The sequence below is a fragment of the Falco cherrug genome, chromosome 13 (assembly GCF_023634085.1).
Source record: "Falco cherrug isolate bFalChe1 chromosome 13, bFalChe1.pri, whole genome shotgun sequence".
NCBI classification, from domain to species: domain Eukaryota; kingdom Metazoa; phylum Chordata; class Aves; order Falconiformes; family Falconidae; genus Falco; species Falco cherrug.
The window spans coordinates 2403513-2426127 of record NC_073709.1 but is presented as its reverse complement, the minus strand read 5'-3'; the positions used below and the strand labels follow the sequence as shown (position 1 = coordinate 2426127).

General features: G+C 38.5%; 1 protein-coding gene across 6 annotated transcripts in view; it reads right to left on the bottom strand.

Annotated features, from left to right (window-relative positions):
• CFAP61 (cilia and flagella associated protein 61) overlaps positions 1–22615 on the bottom strand; it is a 118671-nt gene that overhangs the window by 53109 nt on the left and 42947 nt on the right. For all 6 annotated transcript variants that reach the window (XM_055725939.1, XM_055725936.1, XM_055725938.1 and 3 more), the window contains one exon: positions 14540–14667. In XM_055725939.1, the coding sequence (XP_055581914.1) occupies positions 14540–14667 (128 nt within the window). The remainder of the gene's footprint in view (positions 1–14539; positions 14668–22615) is intronic.

Below are 22615 nucleotides of genomic sequence, written 5' to 3'. Positions count from 1 at the left end.
ACAGAGATATTTAGATTCTATCACATAACTAACAAGCTCTGTTCCTAAGACCTTATGGCAGGACTTGCCTTCCATGACCACAAAAGGTACTGTAAGGCCACTCAGTCTTTGGCAAACACCTTTGCTGTTCACAGCTCATCACCTGTAAGCTGCAGGAAAGAAAAAGAGCAATTCCTGACAACTGGTAATTCACCTGCTTCCTTCATATGCTTAGGAGGGCATATCAAAGGAACAGCACAGATTTTAATTCCATATTCAGGAGGATGCAGAAAGTAATTCCTTTACACAGGCCAGGTACAAAGTGTTTTACCATTTTTCTAAGATGCATGTATCTGGATACAAAAAGAAAAATGCTTTCCATCATAGTTTCATTAACACCAGAGCGTAGGAGGGACAAGACCGACAGTATGTTGAACTAAATGTGATCTGACATTTAAAAACAAATAAATATTATGAGTGATTAAGCCTTCTAATCTTCAAGGCTTTCTGTAAGTTAAGTATGGATCGATGCAAATAATACAAAGGAATCAGAATGTTTTTTATCAACCAATGTTAATTTGTTATTCATACGTTTAAAAAATATATTCAAACAAAGTTAAAGGTCACACTTAAACCAAGGAATTTCAAGGTTATGGCTGCCTCTCACAAAATGCATATTAATAGTTTAATTCTGGATTATGGATTATCTATGGTAAATCTCCATGCATACTCAGCCTGACTGCAATGTAATAAATAACCTTAATGTAACAAGAGTGCATATATTTATACAGATTATGGGCCTGATGCTCATTTAAATTAAGGTCACTCTGCAGAGGTGGGTGTAAATAGAATTTGCTCTTCATCTATGGTCACATTATGAATGTGCCAGCTGAGTGATACAAAGCGATCTTCATGTAAATGAAAGCTGGCCCAATACATTAGGCTGAATTTAAAGTGTACAAAATGCCATCTGCACTCAGGGAGCACTCCTAGTGGGGTGCAAATGTGAACAATTACAATAACTTTACACACATAAATAGCATGACTCCTTGGAATTTAGTTTACATCTTATTATTAGGAAAACTACTACAACAGTACATAGACATCTTAAACATTCTCCTATCCTGTCTGCCCTCAGAGCAGTGAAGTTTCTTTTCAGCTTAGAGCTGAAATCATCTCTTTACATGCTGCATGGCCTCTTGCCAGCAGGTCTCCAAATCCAGGTGCTACAGTAACATTAATTTAAATTATGTGAACAATATTTAGGATGAAAACATTGCAAGCAACCACAAGAAAAATGGCAGGACGAAGGCCCTAGGCAACATTAATATGCCTCTTTTGCATGATTGCGCTATGATGCACTTTATTGATCTGGTCACATACCTATTGTCTTCCGCAGATGCTGCACCTCTATTAGCCCATATACAGTCATCCAGTTATTTCCACAGTCATATAGTATTTGTTCAGTTCTTCCCCACTGAGCGTGAGGCTTCAATTCAGACCTTTCACTCAGTAGGATGTACTAACTAATGATTTACTTCTACCTCAGCGCTCCCATGGCATTCCCATATGCCTCAAACATTAATTCATGTTTCCCATTCATTAATCTTCTAGGCATCAAAATGTTGATGAGCATCTCCTTAGAATACCATGATGAAATGAGTCATATCTTTGATTCCCGTTTGACATTGAGAAAAATCAAGACACAAAGAAAAGTAGATTAAAGCTATCAAAAAGGCACACTGAATTTGGAGGCAGAAGGGAAAAGACCCAGAGGCTGGTACCTGGCACTCTCCCGGGCTCAGAGCGTGGGCATGTTGCACTCCGGGTCCAAGAGCCACACAGTGCTGGGCACAATTTATGCAAATAACGCTCACATTTTCACAGAGTTAAAATCCATCCTCAGCTAAGAATCAAAATTTGTTAAATGTTTAAGCACAGGCTGGCATTTGTGAAAATTAACAGAATCTTTAAATAAGTGAAAAAATAACACCCTAGTATCTTGTATTATCAAAGCTTGAATGTAGAACTGTAGTTGGTATGCCTAAACTTAGGATTTAAAATATTTATATATACAGGCACTTAAATACAAGCCTGAACACTACAGGCAAACTGTCTTAGTTTAAGTGCAAAGCAAAGTGCTTAGCCACGGTTGCTCAGGCACTGGCACACAGTTGCAGGGAGATAACAGGTCTGACCATTTCGACCAGGGACTGTTACACACGTTACCACACCCCACACCATCATCCCCTTTCCTCTACCTAGCATTACTATTTCTAGGCTAACAAAAGGATGGTTTATTTATTATGGGCTTTGATTCCTTACTGCTGCCTAAAAGCTCTTAATAACTGAAAAACAACAAAGGCTCTGAGAAGCAGGTAATGCATGTTAAGAGAGTGAATGTCTTATGTGCTTCTAATATATATAACAACGCCTAATATGAAATAGGGTAAAAGCAGAGGTTCCCATTTGGTGAAAAAGTCTTCAAGTTAAGAGCCTCAACCAAACATTGAATAAGAGCACCTGCATTTTAGAAGCAAATAATTCCAGCAGGGATTCGTGTTGCTGTGGATACAAAGGGAAGAACAGCTCAAAGATACTGGTAAAGCAGGGAGGGATTAGAGTATCTAGGGAAATAAGTAAAAGGTATTGGGTTTCATTGCACAGTTCTAGGGGACAGCTACAAAAAAAAGTCTAAATACCCTTGTCCTTGAAATAAAATAGGATTGCTAATTTACTGTGAGCATAATCAAAGGAAGAAACAAAACAGTTTTAGTACATTATTTTTATGTATCCTGGCATCTGTGAATCTGTTAGAATATTCCTTGCCTAGTTTTTCTGACTTTTTTTTTTTCCTGGTGTCTTGCTACCTTTTTTTCTTTTTTTTTTTCTTGTGCGTGTGTAATGATGGAGGCTTAGATAGTGGAAACTGCCTGAACAAATGATTTAATTAATTGTTTTCATTAAATCCCTCATTATCACAAATAATAAGTCAAATCACTTTTGTTACAAAAAATAAAGTGCAGTGAAGTAGCCTACATGAACCTAAGCGGTGCAATTTATTTGAAACAAAGCATCACACTTTTTTTTATTTTTCCAGTCATTTATAAAAACTAAAATAAACAAGGGTGACAGAAGAGAATGCTTGATCTAGCTACCAAAATTGGTAAGCATATGCACTATTTTCCTGTATGCATAGTCTTTAGACAATAACTGTCATATCTGGAATTATGACCTATCCAAAAGTAAAGTCCTAATTATACTGTATCCTCAACTTTGCTGCAGCAGAGAACGCTTGTAAAAATGGCAGCTCGAGATCGTTCCAAAAATGGCAACAAATAGTCTGTTCTCAGCACTAGATGCTGAAAACTTAGCTGTGATAAATTCTTGCATTACTGAAACTTTGAAATCAGAGAGATCTCTATCCTGGAGAGAAAAAAAAAAAAAAAAAAAAAAAAAAAAAAGCACCTTCAGTTTTTTTGTGGAGAGGAAGGAGCCCAGAATGAGGTGGTGTTTAAAAATAAAAAACTCCCGGGAGGCAATAACTTAGTGTTCAAGGCACAGAAACTCAAAGTGCCCAGGTGTAAGTCTCACTGTAGAAGGCAGATATAGGCAGTAGTTCTCCTTTTCCCAAATAATACAACTACCCAAAGTAGGACTTTTTTTTTTTTTTTTTTTTTTTGTGTTAAGGAAAGATCAGCATTCCAAACATTTCAAGAACAGTAATAGGGATGTGACTTGCAGAATTTCCTTCTCCAAAAGGAAAAGATTTTCTAACAAATTTTCCAGCCCTACACAGAACTATAAATAGAAATGCTCAGCTTAACAAAGGTTACTAATATTAATAATAACTCAGAAATCCCCACTCATTCACATTTTTCACTAAAGGATAAATAACTTACATAGCACTATAGACTTCCTTTGCGTAATTTTTCTGAGTAATGTATTTTCATACTGCCACTAAACTAAATTGCTCCTATTCGCTTGGACAAAGCCCCCTCCTTTCACTAGCAGAGCTGTAAAACCCTTTTACCTTTCTCCTTGCTTCCTCCCACTCTCTGGGCAGCTATGTTTGTCTCAGACAAACAAGAATCCACACAAAATCAAGTATGAACGTATGTGAAAACACAGCAAAACCATCTCCCCATATGATGCTACATGACGCCATTCCAGTAGTATGAAGGCTCTGCAACTGATCCTACGACACTTGGTTATCAAACTTTTAGTAAGAGTCAGTAAGTAACAGAAGCAGCAGAAAGGGTTTATTGTTTGTATCACAATTACCAAAAGCGCCTGTTCTCAAGAACCTTATGTAAGTGCATCAATTACAGGCCTCAGAACAGGATTTCAGCTTAACTGCTGACCAACAGATGTCCATTTAGAAGTTATCCCTCTTTAATTACGAGTAAACAAAGATAAGCCAGTTCATTGGATCAACCTTAGGAAAAAGTGTTAAGATTGTGAATGAATTTTCTCAATGAAAGAACGGATAACAATAAAGTCTTTACTGGGACACTTTTCAATGTAAGGGTCAAGAAAGGGGTTTTCCATGTATTTCTTCTATAAACCGCACCCACGATGACTCTTCCTCCCAAGATCAGTGACAGACGTATTAAGAACATCAACAACTGAAACAAAAAGATAGGTCAATCTAGTTGCCAGTAGCTCACATTTAATTTGACTGCCGCTTTTGACACCAAGGGATAGATAAGTCAGTTGCTTACTTCTGTGGGAGAATTCACCTCTTTCTTCCCAGAACATAACTATTTCCATTCCAAGATAGGCCACGACACTGGTGAAATTCACTGTCCTTTTCAATTTCAGAAACCACTCTTCTAAATTGTTCCAAACAGAGATTAAAAAGAAATTGTTTGGCTCTGATTTTGAATTTTTAAAAAATAAGGATGTAATTTCTTTAAAAACAAGAGAGCTGCTTTTCAAAAATGACACATCAGTGAAATATTTTGTCTTGTCCCAGTTACCACCTCCTGATATTAAAACAACATCCTCCCTGCAAAAACCTAAAACTTTTATGGCATAGTGCTTTTTATTAAGGTACTGTTTTTTTCAGAAACTTCCCACCAGATTTACTGGTGATTAATATTATCAGATGCTGTATTCCAAAGAAGAGCAGCCTGTAAGCCCAGGCCATGAAAGTCACCACTGTCACCACTTTTGGCATCTTAGCAAGAATCCATTAAAAAGCTCTGTAATGTTTACTTTGACCTTTGACTGACGCCCTTCAAGGATGCTACCAGTGTTTCTCTCTCCCCAGCTTCTAGCTCTTCCTCACTGGGTTTCTCTCCAAACTTTGAACTGGATGGTCTGTTTGTACACAGGATTTGGAGGCACCTCCTTGGTGTTGAGGTCTAGTGCCCACTATCACGAGTCAAAAAAAAACCAACACCACCACCACCACCAAAAAACCACAACCCCCCAACAAAGTTTCCATAAACTTTCCAAGCACCATGTTGAAGATAACTACATTTTTTGCCCCCACTATGCCTACTGGAAGATTTTCTCTTTTCAACAGTGATAATTCTCCTAACTTCTGGCCCCTGTTTGTTGGGTGCCAATTTATATCTACTTGAACTGGACAAGGACATCAATCACAAACTTAAAATAGCTGGGTTCTCGTCCATGTTTAATATAGTCTTATTCTTGCAAAGCTTCTGTTGCCCCTGAAATTATCACTTCACCTCTTTTTGTTCAACCAATATTCCCTGCTTCCTTCTTTGATCTCACTGAAACGCATATCCCCTCTCCGACCCTAGCTCATGTGGTATTCCCTCCCCTGTAGTGATCAACCCTTCTTCAAAAAACCCCATTTCAAAAGCTGTTGCTCTCCAGTTATATATATCTCCTGCTAGGGTAGATCAATTAGTCCTCTCACTTTTTCCTTTAAGTGGTTAGTCTTAAATCCTCCTCCATCTTCTAATTTTAATGCTTGTCTCTCTTTTATCCTCTGGGCTGACTGCTTTCCCATAGAATATACTTAAAAACATTAGCAACTGACTGCTGCATTTCAAGTCTTTTATTAATTCCTCCTTTTTTCTGTAGTTTTGTATCACCCCATGATCTTGATTTCTCACTGAACGTTACCAAACATGTCTTTTTCTAGTTACTTCTTTCAGACTCCCGTCCATATCATAACTCATTTTTCTGAAACAACTCAGCCACCCTCCTGTCACTGCCACTGCTTTTATCCCTTCTAACCACCTCTCATTTCCCAGCAACTGTTTTTGCTTTCTTCACCTATGTCAACTCAGCTTTCCCTATTCTTTTTCGCACCATTCTTCTCTAGTGATTGTGGCTCTTTACTGTAATTCAGTTGAGCCTTTTTCCTTTGTTAGACTAATTCTTTTCCACACTTTGCTTCTCAACCTATATTGACCTTTGCAATTTTACCACTAAGCTCTTCTCCCTCCCTTAACCACCCCTTGTTAAGCTTTCCTCTCAGAAGTCTCTTTGACTCTGCACCTTGCCAGTACTTGCAAAGCCTATACCAGGCTGTGAATGTGTGTATCAGTTAACACACGTAACATACACACACTGGAGTACAGCATTTAAAAGCAAACTTCTAACTCAACTTAAAACTGAGTCTTAAGAATGTGCTTATTTGCAGGGGTACTTCCAAGATCTAGCTTATTAAAATCAGCGTGGCAAAGTCCTTACAGTATGAATTGTTACGTGACAGAACAGGAAAATCTAAAGAGCTCTTTCCTTGGGCCACACAGAACACACAGCTGAACCAGACACACCCATATACTTACGTGGGAACATCCACAGCTTTACAAGATTAGCCCTACCATCCCAGATGTAAGCTGGCCTTGAATTTGACCAAATCAAAGTACCATCCAAACACTGCTTTAGTGAGAGTCTTTCCTTACTAAAATGTCAATTTCCATTCCATAAATGTTTCAGCATTTCATCCTGTTCAAAGTATGTAACAGGGCAATTATTTTTCTAGACCGAAAATGAAGGATATCTGTTGATGGCCTTGGTAGTTACAGTCTCTAGCTATTTAAATCTAATCACCTGGAAGATTCAAAATCACAGTTGAGAAACATCAACATCATTTTCCACAAATAAGGATACCATAAATCAGAGAGCAAAACTAGAGTTTGGTTGAAATTTTGCTGTCCTGTCTGAATGTTTCAGTGAATAACATACAGTGCAAATTCCACCTTGTTAATAGGACATTTTTAATGTTATTGGCCAATCACCCATGTTAAAACTAAGGGTTTGTTTGCCTTTTTTATGGCTGCCTACTTGCCAAACCCAGTTTTCCGTATTATTGCAGAGGAGATTAACATTTTGATTCTGTGACGTTGTTTGGTGCAGATTTGGCAATGGTGCCTTCACAGAGATGAAAAAGCATACACCTTAGAAAAGCTCTTGGATATCAAAAGATAGACTTCACTTGAATTTGAAGGGCTTGAGATTTCTACCAACATTTTTGTCCTTGCTTATAGCCAAGGACCATCTACATTTTCCTCCTGACAGCAAGAGCGTGCAGAAAGAGAAGATGCTCATGAAAGTTGCATGTTCTGAGGCACCACCCCAGTGCCACATGCTGTTGACAGAAAGCTGGCAGCTCAGGAAGGACAGGGACATGGCTGGTGGAGGAGTCAGCTGGGCCAAAATTCCTGATCTCAAACATCTGCATGTAGCAGCTGCGGATCTGGGCCTCGCAGCACCTCCAGCCCTGGCAGCCTGATGAGCACAGCTGCCTCTCTGATATTGCATCCTTTAAACATAGAACAGCTCAGAGTGGTGCAGCACCACAAAGCCATGTAATGCCTGTTTCTTCACCAGGGCAACATGACGCTTCTCCAGCAGCTCCTTCCCAAATGGCCCATGCCCACAGGAAACTGAAATTCTGCCTGCTTAATCCAGAGATGCTACTGACTGCCACAGTCCTAGGGAAACAAACCCCACAGGGTAGGGTGTTACACTTCACACCACAGTGCAGTGCAGTAACATGGGTACTGGAAGCAATTGAGCCGCAGCACCGTGGAGCTCCATCTAACCTAACCAATCCACATTAGAAGTCTGGGGAATCCAGATAACACAGCATGCAGTAAAGATTTACCATCTCGTTACTGTATCTTATGCACTCCCAACTCTCATTTCAATGTAAACTGCATTCCAGATCTCCCTCCTGGGATCTGGAGGGTAACCACAGCAATCCAGAAAAGGAACACTGAAATTTCAGCTCATCAAGCATTCAGAAAAAACAAGCAAGTACCTTCAAATAGTGATCTTCATTTGTCACAACCCTCACTCTGCCCCCTGGAGTGCATACATGAACATGAACATGAACACATGAACAGGAATCAAATCTACACAAATCTCTAGAGGAAAGGATCACAACTTAACCAGCCAACTAATTTTTTCTCCACTGTAGTAGTCTGAGCAGTCTTCTGTGCTTCAAAACCAACCTGCAGGCAGTTTAGACACTGTTTTGAAGATCTCTGTAGCTACACCTCCACAACAGCTTTGGGAAACAAACTTCAAACAGAAGAAAAATAAATATGAACAGATGAGAAAGTACATCTCCATCGCTTTAGCAGAGAAATGGAAAACCTAAATGCAGTGTTTGCACTTGGAATGCTTCTTTATTTGCTTTGAACTGCATTGATCAGAGAGCTACCAGATGCTTCGGGCAGTCAGGTTACCAAACTCTGTACACAGCTGCTGAAACAGCCATGCTAATGTCATACTTAGTCACCAGGAAAGGTATGATAAATACAAAATACAGTTCTATAAAAATTCTTGTAACTCATTTCAATTTTGAAACAGGCCCTTTACATGAAAACTACTATTTCCAAGATGGGGTTTAACATGCAACAAGAAGTTAGGAATATTCAGGTAAAAACAGCAACAAAAAAAACATCCTCTTTTTTATTTAAAGTGTGAAATAACAGTTTGGGCTCAGACAAATCTTTGCCTATGTTTAAAGGGCAGGCACCTGAAGATGAAATAACCTTATTTAAAACTGAAAACTGTCTCTAAAGCAAGAACATAGCTATAAAATAACTATATATCAATGTTAATTGAGTATCATTTTTTGGCAGAGGCATGTCAAATGCCTGTTAGGAAGGCTGATCTTGACCCATATCCTCTCCCCTAGTTTATGTCTGGTATCAGTCACTGACAGTGTTCATTGTGATCCTGACTGTGCAACACGGCGAGATATGACCCGCCTTATTTATCTGTGTCACAACTTGATCTCTATTCACCAGAAATGATGGAAGGCAACAATGTCTGAAGCACGCAGGCCTGGTGACACTGAACACATGGTCGACTACAACATTGTTCTGGATTTGCCCTGGTATGAAAAAAAGGCAGTCAAAAGGAAGCACATGTATATCAATTCATGTGGCAAAGATAGATAGTATGAAACAATGAAGATCACTAAACCATTCATTACATGTTAGCTCTGTGATCAGCAAGTAAGCACTAACTATTTAATTAGTCAACTAATTAGTGACAGGCAACATGGAAGGCTTCAGATGTTCTCAGACAAATGCAAAGATAAAAAGCCTAATTAAACAGCAAGCATTATGCTAACTATTGCCAAACAGGACAGATGTGCAGGATATTGTATAATACTGTGCCGCCAGATAACGGCAGTTTAGCTGTTCTGTCAGAAACCACGTTTTAAAAATCCCTGCCATTTCTAAACTAATCTTAGATACCCTTAACTCACAAAGGGAGAAACTGGCCTGCAGACAAAAAAAAATAAATCACAGGTTTACTAGGTTAGATTCTAATTCTACTTTAAGAAAAAAGTTCAGGACTTGGACAAAAATATACTTTAATCCATTCACTTTTTAAACGAAGTAATTATTTTAATGCACCCACACGGAGAGGGAATATATTTTGCAACACTTTCACACAAAATATTGTGATCTCAGCCACCATTTATTGCTATTTTGTGTAGCACATTATGTATATTTCCAACATCCTCAGAGAATAAGTCATTGTTTACACCAGAGGTTGGATTACGGAGGTTTTCAAAATCGTGGATTAAAAAGGGTTTTCCCTATAATCAGAAGACAATAACGCTTTCCACAGCTATATGCAAAGAGGTGGATAAAAAGCTAATTGGTTCACTACACTGGAACCAATGACAAGATACTGCTGCGAGCAAGCTTTCTGCGTTCTTGCAGCCAAACTTCAATCACCTGCTGTCAGGCCGTACTAGTTAGCATGCTGTTCTGTGAATCATCCACCCGAATAAACTGAAAATGCTATTTTTTAAAACTGTATGTTCTTCTGGCCTAACACTGCTGCCATGACCATCATTCTTTAATTATCCAAGAGAACAAGAAGAAAAAAAAACCAAACCCTGCCCTCCTGGTAAATCTGTATTTAGCAATGAGGTGATTTTTTAAAGCATCTCAGTACCTGGGAATATGAAAATGTTGGGCTATAGCTTACATTCATCAGGAAACCCATTTAGGGAAAACAGTGGTTTAGCTGAGGACTGTGCAACTCAGTATCCCCAATTCTAGTTGTTCACAGGTTTTTAATTATTTAACTGCAGTTGATATTTCTCCTGCTGAACCTCACCTCCAAGAACTGGTATTTGCAGAACTCTGAACAGAACTCATTACTCCTTGTCTCATATTCATAGGTACTGATACTCTGTATTCACGAAAACAGGTTTTACACTTGCAAATCATTTTCAGATACAATTTTCATTGAATACTTGCAGGTTGAATATTTGAAACTGCTTTTTCATTTATAAATTCAGTATATGCATACTTGATCTCAGTGGGGATGACAAAAAAAAGGGTAACATTTTAAAAACTTCTGTAGATTTAAATCAGGGTCTTCATTCATGATAATTTGCCAATGTTAGTGGCTCATCGTACTGCAAGCGTAAGTGGGGGCACACACATTATTTACCAGAACGACTCATAAAACTCTTTGTAATTTTTTAGAGAAACTAAAAATAAATAAAACTTGCATTTTATCTTAACCTCCCTTTGTAGTTTCTTTGATTTGATTCACTCAGATGCTGAAAGGGCTTTCTTCCCACATCCTTCAACAAAGGGGAGGCAGGAGCGCCAGCCAGCACTAACAGTTTGGAGGGCAGAGAACAATAGAGGCTGAGAGACTCTGTGTTGCTGGGCTGAGCTGCATTTTCACAAGGCGGGTTATTTGTTCAGTTGCTACTTCTCTTTTAGGACTGCACATTGCTCAGAGTTTACAATCCTTTAACAAATGGTCTGATGCTGCTGCAATTTACGTAAGCCTTGTCTTAGTGCTAGAGAGTGACCCAAGTCCTGGCTTTATGCTAGGGGAAGCATATAATTGCACTGCCCAGGAGGAGCCCCATGCAGGAATTGTGGGAATCACAATTCCTTCCCTGCTTGCCATGCTCCTGCAGGGAAGTTAATTACTGCAGCAATTTATGATGCAACTCACTCTCCCCCTTCCACAGTGTCTCAGCTCTGCTGCCCAGCTCGCTGCAGCTCCTCACCTCAGTGCTGCTTTCACACCTGTACTTATGGACAGCCAGCTGTGCAGGAGAAGGGAGGCCAGGCTCTGCCTGCACTGCTGCGAGCGCTACTGCCTCCACCATTTATTTGCCTGGTTCTTGAATAAAAATTTCATGTGCATCCTAAAGAAAAGCAGCACCGTAGCTGCAAACATGTCTGCATGCGATTACACTCCAAGAAAAAAAATCAGCTGAAGATATTTATTCAAATAGTGAAACGTGTATAATGAGATCACCTTCACTGACCTAGTGTTAGATTAAGCACAACAGAGGCAATTCTCCAGGGCTGAGAGTGTCCCGAGCGTTAGGAAGAAGCTTCGCCTACTAACAGGTTATTCTGTAGACTCATTTGCAACATTTCCGCAGTGCCCTTTGAAATAATGAGCACCAATCTGGGTGCACCAATGCTCTGGCCTCTGTGACGATGTGTTTCCAGAAACGCTACCAGCAAGGTAACGAGCACCAGTGCAAGACTGCAGCAGGATTTTGTAAGGTGACAGTTCACAGCACACACTCCTCCTTTGCAGCAGGGGCTGTAAAACTCATTTTCGGTTCGGATGGATGGATAAGAAGCGGTGCCCATGGCTGCTCCACGGCACCGCTTGAGGAGCGATGATGCTGAACTTCCCCAGAAGCGCTCTGCCGCCACAGACATGGTGCAAACCACAGTGCCGCTGCCCCAGCACAATGGGAGCCAGGAGCAGCCGTTGCAGCTCTCCAGCGAGGAGAGGTAATCCTCCTGATTACTTCTCTGTTCAACAAAAACTGTGTTCCTTCAGTCTCATAGAAGTTGAAAACACTTGTAAATCTAGTTCTGATAATTGTTATGTAGGTAAGTGAATTACATTTGTGTGTTTCCATGGTGACTGATAATGTAAAATAATTAAGTATGAAGAATAATGAGGAGAAAACTACTTCCTCTTTTTAAGGATTAGGGGCTTACAAATTGATTCAATCTAGCTATTTTTAGTGCATGTAACCTTTGCAAAGAATATTAGAAAATTATGAGGAAATTAAACTAAATTGTATTAAAAGGCCTTCACGTTGATCAGGAGGCTCTTATCTGCTACTGATGTGAAAATTAAAAAAACAATCTTCCTTAAATTTATACATATATTACATAGTAATATACATATTAATATAAATTCTGTGACATTTTGGCACTATGTGCTGACTGCTTGCTTTTTGCATTCTCAGAGCAATACACCATTTCTCTTCAGCAGGAGCGCTCTATTTGTGCAGCACTGGAGACAAGCACTCTCTGCTGTGTACAAGAAGGACATGTTCTGCAAGAACTCTTTGCTAGAATATAGTTCAAACAAAACTTCTGGCTGAAAAGACTTGGTTAAGGTATCTCGGAGGAGGGCACCTATAAAGGATTGCTCTGCAGAAACGACACTACCTGTATGTTCTGTTCACTGCAGAAGGACTTAAGTTTCTGACTGACAGACTTGGAGCATAAATATGCTTTGCTTTTCCCTCACAGTATTTCATACTGAAAGCGTGTAGTAATAAACAACACAGGATGAATAACAAGAAAGTGGCTAATAGCTCTAAAGCACATTTTAAACTGAATTTTGAGTAGAACTGAAGGCCTAAAAGGTGCTGAGAACAGAAGGATGAGAGGGAAATGGTTTTACCTCAAGAGGGGATGCTCTACAGGAAGTCAGGAACTAAGAAAAAAAGAGCAAGAAACAGGTATTTTTTTTCTTCACTGCTGCAGCAATATAACAACATCCGTATAGCACTTCAACTTTGCCTCTTCTTGCCATATTGATGTTTCAGTTTGTGATGTTAACAGTGGTTGTAGTAGAAATACAAACTCTTGGTTTAACAGGAAAAAAAATAGGCAAAACTTCCAATTTTCTGCCAACCATAAAAATGACAGCCTCCCTTAGTTTTTGTAACAAACATTTTGTAGTAACAATCGCATTCAAAATTTTAATTTTATATTAATTTCTGCAATTCTTTCAAGAAATTTCCAGTATGTATGTTTAACGTATGAGGAAAACAACAACTGCGTAAAAGGAATTGCATTCTCACATATACTGTTTGACTTCCCAATAACTGCCTAAAATTGGAGGTATTATGGAGGGGGTACAGGCACAGAAGGTGCCAACAGGGAGGTATCAGAGAGAGGGAACCCCTGTCCTAACGTTGAAGAGTCTGTAGAACAGCAGAACCTGTCCACAAGTTAACTCTGGCTTAAACAGCAGAAGGTATAAAAACAGTTGCGTACATTTATTCCCCTTCTCAGCCAGTTTATACAGTTTATTTACTCCAGCTTGGATAACCCAAGGTAACCACACCAATTTGATTCGCAGTTTTACTGCTGAAAAATTCTTTAATGTATGTTGACAGCCTACGCTCTTGGTGGGCCACTGAGCTGGCTGACACTGCCAAAGAGCAGTGTCTTCTGCTGCACCTTTCCCACACCCACTCCAGGGTCTTCGGCAAAAATAGCAAAAGGGCCAGAAATGAACATTTTTTTGGTTCCTGAACAATCCCAAACATCAAAAGCCTCATCAGAATCAAAGGTATAAAAATGTGTTATCAGAATCAAAAGAATCACAGTTGAGACTAGAACTTGACAAGCTTATGTTGTACATTTCTGCACAGCTTTGAAACACAGCATCACAATGAGGTAGGAGAAGGGAGGGATTCAGACAGTGATTTGTGATCCCACTGGGCACAACTTTAAAGATCAACACTGCTTTGGAGCACACATGAAGGGCTATGAACTTAACCTCCACCTGTAGTATTTTTGTGTAAGAACAAAGATCAAAGAGATTTTAAGTATGTGAAATTCTCATTTTTAGTGTGCCTTCACCTTGAAGGATCTATGAGCAACTCTGTCAGTACTTTTGAGTTCCAGAGCCAGCCAGGATGCAAGTACCTATCTCTTTACATCTGCAGACACTCAGACCTTTAACATCTAGTACTTGGATACAGACTCGAAGCACGCTTCTAAATGGAGAAAACAAGCCACTTCTAACAAAAGGTAACACATTCTTCTCAGTAAAGGAAATAAAATGACAAACTTACCAAAAAACGAGTGTTTCCAGAAATGAGATTCCAACATCAGATGCACCAACCACCACAATTCTAGTGTTGATAGACACTTTAGACTCCAGCACCAGCTTTCGATTTATGTGGTTCAAAGAATAACTCAACTGTAAAAAAAAAATATGTAAAATTACACAGAAATGAATTTTTTTTTAAAAAAAACATAAACCTGCTAAGAATCATTAAACCATCAGTAATGCATTACCTTGTGTTCTTATAAAACTTATTATGGCTAACTGACAGGACTAATACTACGATTTTCCTGTGCATGGCACAAGATAAATGGTACTAAAATGTTGAAATATGTGCATGTTTAACAGGTCACAGAAAATTAGCAGAGCTTAATGGTCTGGCTGCTTCTGGAAAAGATGCTATGGAGTCCTTGTAAAAGAGGAGAAAATACTGCCTCTTCTATAATTTACTACTATTTAGCTAACACCTGGGGAACATATATTCATGCAATGTTAAGGCCATTTTTATACCTTCTAGAGCAGTTTTTACTTTTGCAGTTCTATTTATGGAAATGGTCTTACTTGTAAATTAATTAGAAACTTGCATCTTGAGTGTCTTTGTTGGTTTAATTGAAAACTCTTCCAAAATGATAGAACTAGCTTTCTTTTTTGTTAAATACAGGGCAGCTACACTGAAAGCCAGGCTGTCAAATGAGTAAACTAGTATCTCAATGCCACTGAGATCAATACTCTGGCCAAAAATCTTACGATAAAGTTTTTAATTACTAGCTTATCAGTTTCCATTCTTAATGCATACACTGGTTAAGACAATAAACTCCATGTAGGTTGTGGGTTTTTTTATAATTTGTGTCTCTAGGTCTTGCTAGATAGCAGAGATTCTCAAAACAAATATGCAAGAAAGGTCCAAGAAATAATATTGCATTTGACTTTTTTTTTCTACCCTGAACTGTATTTAGTTTTCAAATTTCTGAAGAAAGACAGGGAAATACTTTCCATTTTGCAGAACAACACACCTTGCATTTTTCTTATTGCTTGGAGCCACTTTTATTATTTGTCAGACACGTCTCTATATTTCTGCTGTGTCACTGAGGCAGGAAGCAATCTAAGACTTCTAACAGGTTTTCCTCTATTACAAATAGGAGACAGAGGGTTAATAAAATTAAGCCCTCCAAATTCCTCCTATGAAATTACAGTAGAAATATATTCTTTATATATTAGTTGACAAAGTAACTCAATATATGAAGAATAAGTATTTTATTTTAAAGCTATGGTAATTACATTGGCCTTCTCAAGAACTACATTGCACATCGAGATTCCCAAGAGATATTTTATGCCTTGTCTTTGCGATGGTGGAGACCCACAGCTGAGATTTCAGCACAGCCTCACCACAGAAGGTGGAGAATTGTCTGTGTAACATACTATAGAGTGCCATCGCCTATACCTTAAGGAAGGATTATGGATCAATTACTTGCAAACCGCCATCACTGTATAGCAAGTGATCTGAAATGTGGCAAAATTAAATGTCTTCTTCAGTCAGGCAACATTATTTTTTACTGCCAGACAAATGTTCTTCTGGTTGCAATTCATCACAGTGCAATGATGACATCCAGTGGTGAGCCACATTCATCTCAAGGATTGGACTGTACCGAGAAAACTCCAGAAGATACTTTAAATTGAAAGGTACACTAGCCCATGGTGGCTGCTTAACAGAGAAGTGAGATGTATGAAACCTAGCACATGCCCACAATCTCAGAGGCAGCTCTACACCAAGGAACAACTTGACTAGCCAGGGATAAGCCACAGAACAACTGTAACACTGCCCAGATTGTTGTCACATAGGACATCTACAAGTCTCTATGAACAAGCCTAATAATCCAATCCAAAGCCAGTGCTAGTTAGTGGTTAAACATTTCTTACATCAGGATTTGCCAGTAAAAAGGGGTTCGATCATCAATGAAAATGCAGTGTTTCCACACTTCAGAAACTGAAAAACATTTTTCTATTTAATTGAAAACGTACATCCCTGGGAAGAGATTTTAAGAAATGAGAAGAACCAATGCCAACTATTAAAGGCATCCCCGACTGCTTAAAATAAAACTTGGACAATGTTTTTTCTAACATACTAAATGGGTGTGCTCCAACTACAATGTCTGACATGGTTCTGACAAGTGCTGATGTATGTGGAGATCTCACGCTACCACAAATAGGTGTTGAGGATGCTGTGCTTAAGGCCCTAATCTTGGTATTCAAATTCCTTGGCCTTGTGAACTCTGCAGACAAGAACTCTGACAAGCTTTTTTTGCTGCACACAGAGTTGCAACTTTCTAGAAAAGCAATGCCTTCTGGAGGAAAAATTATTAGTGATGTTTACTGAAATGTGGCTTTTAACAAACAGTAAAATGGTAAAAAGAACATGAAGACAAACTACTTGTAATACATTTAATGAAAGTAACTAGACAGGACTGTCAGCAGCGAACAGGATAAACCCAACAGACCTTACAACAACACCAAGTTCAAACATGTCCTTGTACTGCAGTGCTGTGTTGTTTTGGGGGTTTTGTTTTCGTTTTTTTTTAAATGTACTCCAACAATGAAATACAAAGCAGTAATACAATTTCCTAGGGAAGAGTTGCATCTAAGTTATGAAATGGCTTCTGTATCAATGATGCAAAGGCAGCGTATGAGTAGAATATAACTGTTTTTGTTCACCACACAATGGACCCAACACCAACAGCTGTCATGCTTCAGAAATCACCTTTCTAACAGTGAAGTACACTAAATGGCCCCAGGGAGTAAGGAATTAGGTGGATTGGTCCCATAATACCACCTTATTTTAACAAAATGTCAGGACAAATGACTACATATGTTCCCCAGAGGAGTAATCAGACATCATAATTGATAGGTCAATAGCAAACTAGCATTTATTTTGTATCTGATTTATTAAATAAAACAGCAATCTAACTAACATAAGGCAAAAAGCAATAATTGCCATTGTATGAAAAGGTATACATAGCTCAGAAAAAAAAAAAGTATTTTCTCTGATTATACAAAAGATTACTTCCCCTCCTTCCCACCTAGCCTCTGCCACTGTACCACCTGCCATGGTGCTTCCACCCAGGAGGGCAGAGGGCCCTCAGCGCCTTCAGCCCCCATGCTGACAAAGGTGGTCTTTCTCAATCAAACCACAGAGAACGTGTTTTTTCATGTGGACAGTCAGCACCATCCACTTAGAGGCCTTCAAACTTTATCTCAATTAAAAATGCTTATGCATTTCTCAGAATATGCCACTGAAAACACAAACCCTACATGTAAATCACATCTTTCACTTGGTCTCACAGCACAGCATCTGCCAGAGGAGGATTAATTTATAGCTTTAAAAATTCACACATCCTTTTACCCTAAGTAACCAATGGAAAAAGAAACATGAGATAATTATTTGGTTTTAGCAAACACATTTGTGTGGGTTTTTTCCTTTGCACTTTCAAACTATGTAAAGCATCATACATTCATTGTGCGTGCCCAGATCTCCCATCTGGGTAGCCACTCAGTTTACACATTGCCTGGAAATGTATTCATTGTACGTTTACTCAACAGTATACATTGGTGGTACAACCTCAAATGGAGCACGTTTTGTAGCTCCTTTTAGTTTGGTTTTATTAGAGCCTGGGATATCTGTAGGATTTCTAAAAATATTTATCACAATTGCTCTATAACGGGTCTTGGTTTTATAGCCAATGTCACAGAATGTTACATTCATTTAAATAGAAAAAGCACCAAAAAATTAAAAAACAAGTTGGACAGAATTTCAGCTGTGACAGAAAAGGGGCAGTGCTATGTTCTAAACTGGGTATTGGTAAATATACCCTAGTAAAACATAGCAGAGCGTCAAGGAGCTGTTATACTCATCACCAGAACTCTTTATTCAAAGACTCCATAACGCAGCAGAATTTAGACTCAATTTTATTACACACTGAGGACTTGGGCCTTATCCAGCTAAACACACTTAATTGTTTGCTAAATTTCAAGTATGTTAAAAGTGCTCCCGCATTCAGAAGGACTCACGGTACTAAAAGACAAACATGGGACTGACTCATTTGCTATATACTCAGCATCCTCACAGATCCCTTGTTACTACAGGATTATGCTACTTCCAAAGTCAATCTACAAAATGCTTTGAAAAAGCTTTAAAAAAAGTCTGACTTGTTTTTAAGCAGAAATTACTATCTTAGCTTGCTGCAAATGTCATTAACAGCTGTATAGTACTGGCACCATGCTTTCAAAATAAAGATAGGTCATCTTACTTTTAATTTCACACGTGCACATAAGTGGTAAACATTCAGAGCATTCCTGTTAATGATGCCATCTGGTGCCTCCCATAATTGTGTAATATTCACCCTTCCAAACAAGATGTAATGGCAGCAACACACAAAACCCACTGACATTTACAGTAAGGAAATTTATTATCAACCATCAGTTCAGAATGATTGTGTTTGCATGACTACTGGTGCTATAAAATCATCACCTTTACCAACTAAGTGGAGGTACAATAAATAATGGATTTTAATCCATGCACATATTATAAAAACATTAAAAATTCATTACTTGAGCACAATAGCATCTTAAGCAACAGTTACTTCTTTAAAAATTAATACTACTTTCCTGGTTAAGTGAAAACTATACACACCAAGCCTTTGTTTATATATGAACCAATATGTTCATAGACAAATTATAACATGTAGGAATTATTCTGTTTTAACTTTGGTACATGAACCTTAATATTTAAAAAACAGGGAATTCTCTTGCCCATGCTACCTAGGTACTCTCTCCTATATTTATTCTCTGTTATCTTAGTAGAGGCTTAATGATTAAAAAAATAAAAAATAAAAAATACTTTTGCATTTTAACTACTTTCAGTACATTCCAGTGCCTCAACTGATCTCATACAGAACTGAAACTAAGCCAAAATGAAACCTCCTATTACTACAGGTTTTCTACAAAGGCAGAATACACTTTGCTTTAAGGCAGAAAACTATAAAGTAAAATAGCACTAACAGCTTTTCTTAACCACTTCTAGTAATTCAGTGTACCTTCAACTGTTATTAAAGAGTACCATTGGAGAGAAGATGCCTACAGAAGCATGGCTAACTATTTCTGTGGTAATGCATACAGACCACGATGGGGAATGAATACTTCCCAGTTACTGCAGCTCTGTAAGCTGCACTGAGATACGCTCTTATACACATTTGCACTTCAGGTGGGCGCACATTCCAAAGCAAAGGTTTTTTTGCTTTATAGTACTTTTACCTGTCCACCTTCCTGACATTTCTCTTGGGACGCATCATGTGAAAAACCTTGCTCCCTCAATTTCTTTGAACCATTCAGTTATGCAAAGCTTTTTGCTTTGTTCAGAACAGATTTTTCTGTTGTACACAGCCTCTTCCCCCACGTCATGCTTATTTTAACTCTTTGGTTTTATTACTTTTTAAATGCAACTGAGCTAAAATTTTCTAGCTGCAGTCTCCAGACTAGCTGGGACTTGCAGTCATGATGCAAATGTCCCTTCTTTTTCTTCTGCTTTCGTCCACCTTGACAGCAAAGTGTTAACTGTCAGTATATCAGTTCTGAGTCCCTGATAGGTCAGGGGAATGGATTATGCTCAGCCTGGGCTGGTGATCCAAAACATTCAAGATCCTGTCCAATTTTTTTCAGTAAGAAGTACTGATGAAGGTGTAGTCAAGTATGTCCCAACTAGACAGAGACACTAACATGTAAGTAAAGAGTTAGGGCAACTTCTAATTAGCTGCCCTAAACATAAGAAAGTAGAAGCTGCAGAGAGTAAAATGCTCAAGACATAAAAAAAGCTCATTAATAGAGAATAGCCCAGAACAGTACTTACACTTGCAACTCATTTGAGTATCTTCTGCAATACAAAGAATATGTATGAACATATGATTTGATGGAACAAGTTATAAGATTACTCTAAAAGCAATGATGTCTTGTTTAAAAACATCTTGTAAATCTTAAGTATTTTCTCTCATTTTACTTTATTATTGTTATTATTTTAAACTGCTTTCAGGCCATTTATTCTAGCACTTGCCATAAGCATCAGCATGGAATCAAGTAAACAGACAAAAATACATGCATTCTGGCACTGAAAACTAGTAAGTTAGCAGTGCCTTGTATTCCTATTTCTTCTTGAATCTGACATTAACATTTACCATTTCTTCTGTGGTTAAACTCCCATTTCTCCCAGACTACAAACAGGCGGGCAAGCTTTCAGCCTTTCCTCATTTTCTGACTCCAAATAATTTCATGTGGTGGTACAGAACTACACACAGACAGCATAAGAATATGGACAATAGGCTTGCTTTTCTTAGCCTCTCCTTTTTGCAAACCCCTTCTGGATGGTCCAGAGCAGGGGTCCTCAAACTTTTTAACCAGGGGGCCAGCGCGTGGATGAAGTGGCAGGCAGTCATCTGCGGCTGCTTGGTTTCCCCCCCCACACCCCCCAGTGGGGGAGGGGACAGACAGGGGGGTTCTGTAAATACCGGAGGCTGGATTGAGGATCCTGGGGGGGTGTATCTGGCCTGCGGGCCAGATACAGACTACACTTCTGCAAAAACCATACACACCACTGATAATGTGACAGTAAAAGCTCCATGAGTACCTTACAGGGAAAAGAGGACACTGGAAGTTTTGCTCACAATGGTAAAGGAAAAATCCTCTTTTGAAGAAAAAAGGCTAGTGCTGTTAATAAGACTAACTCGTTCCATAAGAGTTAAGCAGGCTTTGCCATTCTAGTGACGATGGTACAATTCACATAACCTGTAAAGCAATGCAAGTATGACAGAGCAGAAGGATGCCACCTCCCACAGCTGATGCCACCGCTCAGAACAAAAGGCGGCACATTTTCATGCACTGCATTACTGAATTCCATGTACATGAGGTCTTTTCAGATTCAAAACAAGATTTATACTGATACAGTCCTCTGTGGGCTTTTCAGTCAGGTAAACCAACCTGGAACTAACTTTTTTTGAAGAAAAATTATGATCTTCAATAGCAGATCAAAGGATGTAGCAAAGTTACTTTTTGTTTGGAGGTGTATTTTTTTAAATAAAGGACTGCTGAAAAAGCACATTGTTTAGTCACACAGAGATGAAATCATGGCCACTGAAGGAGTACAGAACTCACTGGTCTACAGGCATTCTCCCCCCAGGTCATTTCCTGGTCATCTATTCAGCCATTCCGGCAACAGACAACTCTTGAATGAGTTTAAAGCTGACTAGCTCAGAGAACACAGAGCTGGGGTGAGCATCAGATTCTAATTTTTTGCCTGACCCTCCTTCACTCACTACTTCTTGTCGTGATTTAAACATTTCCTGTAATACACCTATAGCATCATTTGAGAAATGCAAAATTAAGAGAAAGTGTTGGTTTTGTTTGGTTTTTCCAAAATAAATTTATACAACACTGTATGGGCTTCTGCAATGCTTTAATAACTGTTCTGTCTTCTTTTTATGAGCTGTAACAGAAAAAAACAGTTCTGAACTGTGCAATAAAACCTGACAGCTTAAAGCAGCCATGAAATAATAATAATAAAAAAAAGAATAAAACCAACAGCATGAATAATGATGAAAGGGCAGAAACAAGAAAATAATTCAACAGATGTGTGACATTTTTGTTCTTCATTGTGGATCAGTTATTCTTGTTAATTATATCACCTATTCTTCCCTTTTATTGATAATTACATGAAGCAGATGGATAACAGAATGCTCCCAGATGGTGAGAAAGCAAATAAGTTTATAAATTGTTTATTTATGAAGGAATCATTAAAAATTATTTAATTATCTATAGTTTTCTACTCCAGCAATAATTACATGCACTGTAAAGGCCAGCAGCCTTTTGTAAGATATTTAGTATTCTGTTGTAACCAACTTTTTTAATGTAACTTGAATTAAATGACTGACAGATGTGTAAAACACAATAATAATCTAATCTGTTTTAACATTGTGGAAATTAAGATTTTGAATCTTTGGATCTTCTGCCAATTGGCACTTCAATACTGGTTACAGGTTCAGAATAC